We start from the raw sequence: 12,108 nt of genomic DNA, 5'->3' as shown, positions 1-12,108 counted from the left end.
TCTTTAACACTAAACCCTACACAGCTTTGTAATAAAGGAAATATTAATGTGACCTCAGTTGTGAAACTATTCAAAAATAAATTGACAAACAATTGAAAGCTAAAAAGTAGGACAAATCTAAAAGACCTTTTCATGCACTAAACCCATTTTCCGATTCTGTAACACATTACTGATTTGCAAAATCGGTTTAGAAGAAACCCAAATTGATTCACTGCTTTTTAGTGGCTTGTTTAGAATGTTCCTTCCAGACTGTGATTTATTAAGGTATGTATCAATGTTTTGTGAGTGAAAACCAGTTGCAAAACATTGATATTTTACTGACACCTAAAAGGAAGGTGTTAACCCATTCACAAATGTGAGAGAGTACCCTTGGAGTCCATACTCCTTTGTGATTGTTAAAATAAAATATTGGGGAGTAGACAGTGATCCGTCTGCCCACCGCATACTCTCAAGCGAGCAAACAAACTTCTGTTTTTAAGTGCAGCCCTGTTTCTTGTTAGGGTGCATTCAAAAAATCTTTTAACAGTATTAAAAATACGACCAAAGAGATTGTGTTTTGCTGATCCCATTAAGCCAATATCCCTGTGATGGCATCTAATCACAGATAGTCGAAATTTACAACCTACTCCATGAATATTGATGAGTCAGGTCATATTGCCACCCATTACAATTAATAATATTTTTTTTACCAACCTATAGTACATAGGTTGGTTTACAAAATTCCTTTCCGGTAACCTAAAACAGGTGTACAATTTCCAACCACTTTTTACAAATGCAAATTTCATACAGAAGGCCTATTGTTTTAGACAAATTAAGTGATCTCTATTTCTTATTCAAAATACAGCATAAATAGTAAAACAGTTCACTTTAAAAAATAAAATCCTTGATGGTGCCCTCTGTTTCTTAAAATCCTTGTTACATAGTTAGATTCATTAAGAAGTAAAATATATTCCATTATGCTTATATAATACTGACATGAAGAAAATTTGATCACTTTATAACTGTCAAATGGCATGTTGTTTTCCATAATATATTGTTTGGCCTACATGGTGAAATATCTTAAGTTTAATTTGGATAGAGTGAAAAATCCAAGTGCACTCAAACAATTGGATGTGTTTCCAATGAATTATTGCTCAGAATAAAGTTTAAATTGATTAATTTCTGTAAATATATTAGTGTGTTTTCCTTCTTCAAATGTTGTTCATGTAGGGTGAAAATTATGAATTGTATTGTATGTATGCACATATGTAATATTTGCATATGGAAACCAAAAGCCAGCAGATCACCGTACAATTACAAATGTAAAGATACAGCAGTGAGTAAAGGGAGAGATATCTTGGGTCTTGATTTACAAATCGACTGTCTCTTCATTGTGATGTAGTGTTTATTTACAGAGCTGTGTGAATTGGAGCTAGGGTGGGATGATCTTGGAGGATCAATGGATGCTGATCCATAATCTTGGTACTTAGATGGAGAAAGCATGTTGCCTTGCATTTATTTTGATTTCCTTTGCTTCTAGCATGCCAGCATCCTGTCTGCAGGTGTGCAAAGTGCCACCATAGATGATGAACAAGACAACCAGACAAGCAGGTGAGCTTGTTTCAGTGACTTTGTACATGATGCAGTTGGATTTGAAGATCATGCCAGCCAGCAATTGGATCCATTGGAAATCCATAAGGAAATGTAAAGTGCTGCATGATTAAGGGAGGATAATGTGGAAACTAGCATGCCATGAATCAGAGCATTGAAATCATCCAGATGCAAGACTATGAGAGCTTAAAAAGAAGTTCTGGATTTGCTGGGATTACTAGTTTCACTTCCATTCAACAGCATAGATTGAGACTTGCATTGACTTGCCTCCCTGAATGAAAAGAGCTATATTTTGCTTTCATTTTATTATTACATTTATTAAAGCATAGGTAACTGCCATAATACATCTGGCATAGCTTGACGTTTTGAGCACAAAGAAATAATTAGCACAGGATGACCTAGTAGTTCTAACAAACACTACATCTAACTACCAATACAAAGTGACACACAACTCCAAGGAACTCTTTTAATGGCACTTAATACTCTCTGCATCTTAGACTGTCCCCAAGAACAAGGAGTTGAGTGATGAATTCTCATACCACCTCACCACTTCATCCACCATAGCAGCCCAGACCACCGTCCCGGGTGTTTTCAACCTTCCAAATAAAATGGGACAACCATCCGAACTCCATCGACACACTTGACAGGGTGCAGCACGTCACTCAATCAACACTCGATAATCTGCTATAAACCTCCCATACCAATGGTCTAGATTAGCTTCCAACACTCTAGGGCCAGCAGAAAACTTCAGATCCATCAAAGACATCTAACAATTAATAGTTTAAACTTTATGCTATCCCTGCAAATGCCCTAACCAAAATGAATACAATTCGAATCAAATTCAATACTTTGCTTGAACACCATGTTACCACGTATACTCTAAATATTACATACGACAAAATCTTCGCCACTCTGGTATGCCAGAGATCTCATTGGGAACAAAAGGTTCTTCTGCAAACAAGAAAGATGATAGCTAAATAGATGACCTTACTCTGATGAAGTCCCTTTGTACAACATGCTGACAACACATTACATCATCCAAAGCCAAGTACTATGCCAACTCCAACAATAAGCCTGCCCAAAGAATTACAATACTCTTCAAGACAATCAAGAACTGTACCATCACACTGATTCACCTTATTTTTCCACACTCTGGGCCCAATTCACAAAGGTATACTTAGACCAATAGTTTAAGTTTAAACCTGAAGTTTAACTTTACTAGTAATAAAGTTGGACTTTTAGTCTAAGTTTAGACTAAAAGTCTAACTTATGAGTAGTAAAGTAAGACTTTTGCTACAATTTTACTAATAGTAAAGTTAGACTTTAGGTCTAAACTTAGATTTGAGACTTTTGCTCTAAATTTATCTTTGTGAATCAGGCCCATTATATTTTTTTAAGTGAAATTCCATCAACCTTTTTTAATCAAAAAGCAATTCAGGGACGGCAGGCCAATGGAAATCTCAGTTGTGGCTGATGACTTATTTTTATAATATAGACACTAAAATGGGGAAACCTAGAAAGGCAAATTCCTGGAATTAAAATTTTTAAAGAATTAAAAGATAAGAAAGCAGGTTGTCACTATCTGGAGGCTTGGGTTCCTCTGATGCCTTTTCTCAATGCTTGTTTGATCTCCTGGTTTCTCAAGCTGTAAATTAATGGGTTCAGCATGGGAATTATGACCATATAGAATACTGATACCACTCTGTCCCTGGTCATTGAGAGTCCCGAACTGGGTGTGGCGTACATAAAGATAAGTGTGCCGTAAAATATGATGACACATACAAAGTGTGAAGAACAGGTGCTGAAAGCCCGCCATCTCCCCTCCGATGAATTTATCCTTATGATGGCAACAATAATGAAACCGTATGAAATAAGGATGACTATGAGAGATGTTAGAATGATACCACCTGACAATAAAACAAGCAAAAGTTCATTCAGGCTGGTATCAATGCAAGCAATCTTCAGGACTGGTGGGACATCACAAGCATAATGTGTGATAATATTCGACCTACAGAAAGGTAAAGAAAAAGTCAAAATAGCATGTGTCAGGGCATTGGCGAGGTTAATTCCAACTACTGTAGCAATAAGGCAAATGCAGACTCTGTTGCTCATGATGACTGGATACAATAATGGATTACAGATTGCTGTGTACCGATCATAAGCCATGACTGCCAGGATTGTCACTTCTGAACCTCCAATAAGAAATGATGAAAACATCTGTATTACACACCCAGCAAAAGAAATTGTCTTCTTCTCGGATATGAAGTCAACCAGCATTTTGGGGACCGTGACTGAAGACACAGCAGCATCAACAAAGGACAAACAACAGAGCAAGAAGTACATAGGCGTATGGAGGTGATGGTTGAACCAGACTAATACTATGATCCCAATATTGCATTGAAGAGTAATAATATAAACCAGCAGGAAGAAAACAAAGAGTGGAACCCGTAAAGCTGGTTCATCGGTAAGTCCCAATAGAATGAACTCTGTCACATGGGTCCAGTTGCCTGATGGCATCATTTCAGAAACCTTACATGAAAATAAGAAGAATAAATGAGTGATCCCGGTTCGGAACCATTGTCCAGCAAATATTAGGACATTACATAGAAATTACACACTTGAAAAAGAGTTTGAAAACATTAAAAGTTACAGATGAACACTTATGCTTTGGTAATAGTGCCTCAAGTATCATTCCCTACAATGACATTGGAAATATTTTTTAGCTGCCATATGATATCCCTTAAAATGAAAAAATAATATATTAATTTCATGTTTTAATAGTGACAGTTATTCTGCTATCCTTTTAATCCTTAGTATATGTACCTCATTAATTAACTGTTAAAATTATCTTCTCAGTGGCCACCAAATGCAACACTGATATATTTGGCCTGTTCTTTCATTTATTACTTGGTGGATCAAAACTAACTCTGTATTCATAATTTCTATATCTATTTAATCAATTATAGTTTTACTCAACTCAGCTTGAAATTGCTGTCATTTTATGTTTCTCAATGTTTATTCTCTCAAACTTCAACTGCTGAAAGTTAACCATTTGCCACTGCTTCCATTGTCCCTCCTTACTATCTTATCATGCAATTGATTTGTGAGAGAGGGATGTGCAGTGCATGTATGCTGCAACAATAAAGCAAACACATAAAGTACCAAATTAAAATGTTTGTCTTCTCCACTTAAAATATTAGAGAATAAAAAAACGATAAAACTCCGGGGCTACAAGTTAAAAACAATTTGCCAGGATTCAAGCTAGAAAAAATAAAGTGAAATGTTCAACATGTGATTTTGAATTGTGGGCCAATGAATGCTCCTAAAACATGCTGTGTGGAACACAACCATTAATAAGTTAATGTGCTTTTTCTCCCACCTCTTTTCATAAGTTTTCCTTTCTACTATTCCATACAATAAACTATTTCTTTTATTTTTACAGTTAAATCATGTTATGCAATTCTGTGTTTAACAGCTAACTGCCAAAAGGCTGTAGGTGTTTCTGAGAAATGTTGTTTTTGGTTGAGGGGATGAATACTCTTCTCAAGCAATGGCCACAATCTTTGCCAGGGTGAACCACAAAAGTCACTGAAATAACCTGTGCTTAACCCTCTGGTAGCTTGGCACAAAAGCAGTCGAGCTCAACTTACACACAATGTATACAGTGTTTAGGCAGCACACAAATAATCATGACATAAAAAACACAGGCAAAATCCCAAAGGAATTTAGACAAATAGATTAGGATGTAACAATTTGAGACCAACATGACAAAATCTAATCAGTAAAACTGGAGAGATGCAATTTAAAAAATGTGGATAAAAGTAGCGACAAAGCATGCAAAGTGCCAACTGAGGGTATCTGGTTGCGCTGGACTGGAACAATCTCACAAGTTGAGACTAACCATAATGAAGCACAGGATGGGCACAGGACCAAGTTAGGTCTGCTGAGGATTGTACCTTATGTCCTTAATGTGCGGTCTGCGCTGTGTTGCTTTGCATGGCTTTGTGTCTTCTGGCATCAGTTCCAATTAAGCTGTGTAGCAAGGCTATGCAGGGCTTTTCCAGTTTCCGACTAAGCTACAAACTGAGCAGTTTGCTCTTCAATGGATTTCATGGAACCTTCAGTCAGGCAAAGGGCCCAGAACCTGAAGAGGCACCACTTGGGGACTAGGAACGCACTCCAGCAAAGGCCAGCACTGCTCAGGCAGGTCTAGTTGCAGGTCCAGGCAGGTCCAGTGCAGCAGATCATCTGGTCAGTTGCAGAGCTAGCTCTGGAGGTGGTTGTATCCCTATAGCTTAAAGAGGACATCAACCACATAATGCTTTTAGTCAATTTTAGCCACTGAGGTAGCCTGGTTTAAAGGGAGCAGGTCAAGTCTTCCTTCTCAGAAAGCAGCGCAGGTCACAGGAGGCATGGTACTCCTCTGGAAGTAGGGCAGTTCTTCTGTAGTGTCCACTGGCCCATGAGTGTATTGAAGAGTTGTCTCAGGGCCAAAATGTAAACCTGGTGCCAACTTCGAAGTGGGAGAAACTTGTAGACTCCGTGTCACATCTGGTTCTGGAAGTTCCTACCCTCCCTAGCCAGGCTATGAGGGGTCGAGGGTGACAATACTCTGATGTCAAGTTCTTTGTGAGTGTGCTGAGGCAGCTCCTTTGAAGTATAAGTGGGGTAAGGACCATCTCCACCCCATCCATCCTGGCAGGGTGGCCTTCCTACCAACATCTAGTCTACTTTTATGACACTGCCTTGGAGCAAAACACAAAGGCCAACTGCCAACTATACCTGGTCATGTGACCCTAGATATAGGCTGCAGGCATCAAATGGTTAGGGCAAGAAAATGTCAATTTTCCTAATCTGGCATTTTCAGTATTGTAATCTAAAATCCGACCATTAAAGAAGATTTTAGATTACAATACATTTGAGTGTAAACATGATATTTCCACCCGGTCCCAAACCTATGTTATCACTTAATAAACCTAATAAGGTAACTCAATGTTATCCTATGAGAGAGGTAGGCCTTGTGCAGTAGTGAAGAATGATTTTTAGAGTTTTTCACTGCCAAGACATCTAAAACTTAAAAGCACATGTCCAACTTTTGAGCTAATATTGGTGTAACCTGGGGTAGATTATATGTATTAAAAAGGAAAGTTTAGGCCTGGAAAAAGGCTTTTTTGCCAGGTCAAAAGGGCAGTTTAAAACTGCACATGGCTGCATTGGCAAGACTGACACATGTTTTATGGGCTGCTTGAGTGGGTGGCCCTGTAACTGTTGCAGGCCCACTAGTATTATTTAATTTGCAGGTCCCAGGAACACGAGTAGCACTTTACTATGTAATTAAATTTAAATGTGCCAATTGGGGTTTAAGAAAATTAACCATGCTTTAGGGAGAGGGCACAAAACAATAGCACTGCTTAGCAGAAGTAAAGTGTGCAGATTCCTAAAACCCACAAAAACAGTTGCAGAAAACAGGTGTGAAGGAAAAATGTTTGGCTTTGCACAGAGGCCAAGTCCAGCACCATTCTATTGATCCAAAAGTCAGGGTAGAGTAATCAATACCTTGATGGGCTTCCTTGTATAGTTGATAGAACCTGGACAATGGGCGTCTTCTGCAGTGGCACTTGTCAGTTCTATGCCCAACTGAAATCTGTTGGATCCCTTCATCACTACTTGCATGGGCCACTGGACTAACACAGTTGACAGACAGTACCACCATGGCCAACAAAGGGATGTGGCCCCCTTAGCCCCGGGGATCAGGCTCTTGTCTCCAACCCAAGGAAATCTCTGCCCATAAGGGCATCAACTAACTGAAGCCACTGACAGCTGGCGGTTTCAAGAGCCAGGCCACGGGTCATTCACACTTCTCTCACCTCTGAGTTGGGGGCAACAGCCTGGGTTGTTAAACACCCTTCTTTCACTCTCCTTCCTTCCCCTCTAGGAGTGGTAGCCTGGGGTTGGCCACTCAGCCCAAGGTCTGTACCCTGAGGTGGGACAGGTGCATGGCAAGACAGGACTTCCAGAGAAGAACCATCACTCTTGTCATGAGTGGCACATGCAGGGGTTTGCCTTGTGCAGGTCTCCAGCCTGATGTTTCCGTGACACAGCAGGGAGTACCTCCAGGTCAGAAGTGGCCTCACCAGGGTCAGGCTTGGGATTCTCTGTTTTCAGAGCTGGCAACCTATGATTCACTGGTCTTCCCACTGACAGAGCATGAAGCTGAGAGCGGAAAGCAGTGCAGAGTAGGGTGGTGCTGCCTTGCATTGCCGTATAGTTGGTGAGTCACCTTGTTGAAGGCTTTTTACCCATGTTTTCCATATCCAAGTTTTTTACAAATGTTATTGGAAGGCTCTCCTTACCACTTGACTTAAATCTATTTTTTGAGTCACCTCAGTGCACTTATTGTGCTTTTTCCACAGTCTTTTTCATCTTTTACTCAGGTGTTGTTTTTTGGGTAATTTATTCATTGTTCTATTCCCTGAACTGGCATCCCTGATGTCCTGTATTTGCAATGTCTTTGGTGAGCTCTGTGGTTCTGTCTTTGATGGAATTTGATCCTTATTGTCTAATTTAACTTGCTGGGAAATTCTGGGCTTGAGGGTTAGAGTTTGATTGCTGATGGGCAGGACTACTGCTGGAACATCTAGGACTTCTATCGGTGGAGTATGGACATTTGCTGCTAGATCCTTATTGCATGTGTTAGCTTTTCGCTTTATGCTGTGCTTGTTGAAAGATGTCTGGGCAGTTAAATCGATTGGGTGTGAGTACAGTTGGTGATGCTGAACCTGTAATCCTACTGGTGATTTCCTTATTTCTTATATCTCAAAATGTTTACATTTATTCCCAAACTGTGTAACCTAGAATTGAGCAACATAATTTCTATTGAATTCCTATCCATCAAAAGCAATCAAATTACAGAATCAACATTAATCACACGGACGTCAGCAACAATCAAAGAACTGGTAATTTCAAGGTCCAGCCAATGCAATAAATGGGGCATTAAAATAATACCCCAAACAGAACCATGGTACCCATTGGTGCTTCTAAAACCCTCAGCTCCCTCCGATAGTTCCAGTAACCCACCTTTCTCAATATTAAAATCTGCTCAAATTCAAGTCCCTGTAGGAACTAGCCAATCTGCAACTGAGGTGCTTAACACTATGAAGGCTGATTGCGCTTGGTTGTTAGCAATTTACGCAGGAAGAAACCATGACTGAAATAGAGCTCAATCTGGACTTTCAAACCATGAGGTTATACTTCAGGAAACATGGCCCGAGGTCAGCCTCCCAATAGAAGGCTGTTTGGAATTTAGGTCACCTGCTTCAAGATCATACAAGTTTGGTAGACTCAGGGGTGGCCTCTCAACGTATGTTGTTGGAAAATGAAATAAGAATTTTGACCAGCTACAATTTGAAGAAGAATGGATCACTGGTATAAGGATCAGAAGCTCTAAATCTCACAAAACAAATGCTCTTGGTTAACATATATATTTCCCCAAGCGCTAGGGAAATAAAGGTCTAAGCTTATCACCTGATCTGGATCATGTGTAACCTACTAAACGATTATGGAAGCACATCCTGTTTGATAACCGGCTTTATAACACAATCTCTTACAAGACCCCACCCCTGACGAGCTCAGCGCAATAAGTCCACTCATCCGGGAAAAAATAAAGCGTACTGGTAACAAATATAGCAAACTTAATGAATATCTGGTAATACAGTTCAAGATTCTGGGTTATATAACTTTGAGCAGTTATTTTCCCATGGACAACCCCCACAAACTGGACAAAAACAAATGGCTGTACTTATTCATTTTTAGATTACAACCTATGTAGCAAGGAAATGCTCCCTCTGATTGGAAACAATGCCATCACTGCACAAGGTGATAGTGACCATCACCCCCAAGTAATCGCCTTGACATTCAGTGTAGTTCAGCACGCCATGACAAGCCTGAAAACAAAGGAATCTTTACAGAGAACCTCAGAAGGCTAAAATGGTCACATTATTCAATATCGACCATATTGACATGCAGAGCTCAGTTAGGTGCAAGGAGGCTTGAAGATACTTCTCACAAAAAAAACAAAAGAGGCAACCCAACCACTACATCTGTTGAAATTTGGAAATTAGAAAATCTACGCAACTCAGCACTGAGACAGGTACCCAGGGGACAACCAGTTATTTAACACCTACAAACAAGCCCAAAAAATACCCATGCAAGCAATATTTCTAGAGACGCAAAAACGCTCTGACCAGATCTGGATAAAATTAGCCCATTCAAGCAAAAACCATATCTCAAAGACATTTTGGCCCCTTGTGAATGGGAGAATTAATAGTTAAGGAGGACAAAGCAGTGCTAATATTCCCGAAGATGAATGAGTATCCTTTCTAATGGCCCACTTTGAAGTGTCTGACAAGGTAGAAGGCCCACTGGCTCCTCCGATTAACCTAAGGCAACCACAGACCCCCCTAACTACAATGCAGGCCGGGACAACCGATCAATCTGTAGACATAGCTACCCAGATGCCATTAGCAACTGATACTAATTCATCGCTACAGCAGGAGGTGTCCCCCCAACAGGCATCAAATCCACTAGAAGCACTGACAACTCAAATGGCACACATAATCAAAAGCCGCCCAGATGGAGCTCCTGGGATAAATGCCCTTCCACAGGCATTGTACAAGCAGGATACCAATTTCTGGGAAATACACCTGGCTGCCTTATTCGGCTACTGTTGGAATAACCAGCTGATACCAGAGTCCTGGCGCAGAGCTATCATAAATCCAATTTATAAAGGCGGCACTTGATCCGATCTGAGAAACTACAGGATGATTGCACTTTTGGACGTCGAATCCAAATATTACACCAATTAGCTGCTTCAAGACCTGTCTTTGTGGGCTACAAAAAACCTTTCAACCAGACGGGATTTCTTGCAAAATCAGGAACTATCACAAACTTGCTTGCGATATCAGTATCGCTGGACAAAGTTGTGGCCTCAAAAATTCCACTTCATTGACTTGAAAGCAGCTTTAAATCATGTGCCTAGGGGACAGCTATGGTCTAAACTGCAGAAATGGGGTATTCCACTCACCCTCCTATAGGCCATAATCCAGCTACACACAAATACATGGACCCTTATAAAACTGGGTGACGGTTCCCACATCTCTTTAAAAATACAAACATCATGCAGAGTAAAACAAGGATGTGTATTGGCGCCCCTCCCCTTCAACCTCTTCATCTCAGAGCTATTGCCATCATTTGAAGATGTTAACTCCCATCCTCCAAAACTTGGTGGAGCCAGGGTCAGTAACCTTTTGTGTGCAGATGACCAAGCCCTATTTAGTCACATCAGAATCAGCTTGCAGAGGCTGCTTGATCGGTTGTTCCTTTACACCACCACAAATGCTTTGGAATTCAATCTATCAAAGACAAGGGTGATTACCGATGGGTTAAGGAAATATCAAGGAGGTGGATGGCAGTTCAATGGAAAAAGCATCGAAAGGGCCACCTCTTAAAAATATCTAGGGGTTCACATGGATAGAAGGGGCACCTTCTCAAAACATAGGGATGAGGTCGGAGTTAAAGTTCTAATCATCCAAGCTGCCTTTACGAAATGTGCAAGGCAGCTATCTGGTCCAAGCCTGTCCCGTTTAGTAACTGTTTTGAAGGCCAAATTATCTAATTATCTTTCTTACGGTCAGGAGAATATGTTAGGGTAGGGCAAACGTTTGGTCAACAAGATAACAACAAGGATCATTAAGCAAGTGCTAAGCCTACCAGAATCTTCACTCCGTGCACAGATATGATTTGAGTTTGGCCTCCAAGATCATTGAGCAGTTGGGGCAGGGGCATTTATCAAGTTTTGCAACAAGTTACGCTCGTCCAGAGAATCAAGCGTGGATGCTATGCTGTGGCAGGACGTACCAGTAGGTCAACAGGTACGATCACACCGACGCTACCTAGATTATCCCTTACAACTTCTGGAAGCATTACAAATTTGGGACTCTAATCCATACAAGCAAGCCCTCAAAATGTTTATTAAAAAGAATGTTAATTCCTGGTCATTTCGTTTGGACAGAGCACAATTGGCACAACATAAACGGTATATCCGGGTTTAGGCCAGTGATTGAGGCCCAATATCTGTAGTATAGCTATAAAGTGTACTGAAAAAAAAGATTCGGGGGTCTCAGAATGAGGGAATGTCCTCTCATGCATTACCTACTCGGCTGGTCCCATACAACTGATAATACAATGTGCAGGGGGTACAGGAGTAGTGAGGAAACAATTGAGCATGTGGTTTGTCTTTGCCCTGTATTTCTCAATGAACGAAAACATTTGCTACAGGGCGAATGGAACAAGCTTGGCATTCGCTCCTGCTGACAATCCATCCTTACATCCATGAATCCAGAGAACCAGATGCTTAACATCTGGTTCACCAAGTTTGTTACAAGAGTAGCAAAAAAGGCTTATCCAATGTGAGAGCCAGTAAACCAATGATCACTAACCAGCACTGGGCAGCTGTAATCC

At 40.4% G+C, this 12,108-nt stretch overlaps 1 protein-coding gene across 1 annotated transcript; it reads right to left on the bottom strand.

Annotated features, from left to right (window-relative positions):
- Positions 1-3,038: 3,038 nt before the first annotated feature.
- Positions 3,039-4,239, bottom strand: LOC146853905 (olfactory receptor 5J3-like). The gene has a single exon (XM_085650445.1). It carries the CDS (start codon positions 4,108-4,110, stop codon positions 3,169-3,171), a length of 942 nt encoding a protein of 313 aa, XP_085506571.1. The 5' UTR covers positions 4,111-4,239; the 3' UTR covers positions 3,039-3,168.
- Positions 4,240-12,108: the final 7,869 nt, after the last annotated feature.

The sequence above is a fragment of the Triturus cristatus genome, chromosome 4_1, assembly GCF_964204655.1.
Source record: "Triturus cristatus chromosome 4_1, aTriCri1.1, whole genome shotgun sequence".
NCBI lineage: Eukaryota > Metazoa > Chordata > Amphibia > Caudata > Salamandridae > Triturus > Triturus cristatus.
Note: the sequence above shows the minus strand (reverse complement) of the source record. Positions and strands in the feature narration are given on the sequence as shown.

What these genes read in the sequence shown, in the direction of transcription:
- LOC146853905 (XM_085650445.1), bottom strand. Translation starts at nt 4,110, where the DNA reads ATGATGCCATCAGGCAACTGGACCCATGTGACAGAGTTCATTCTATTG.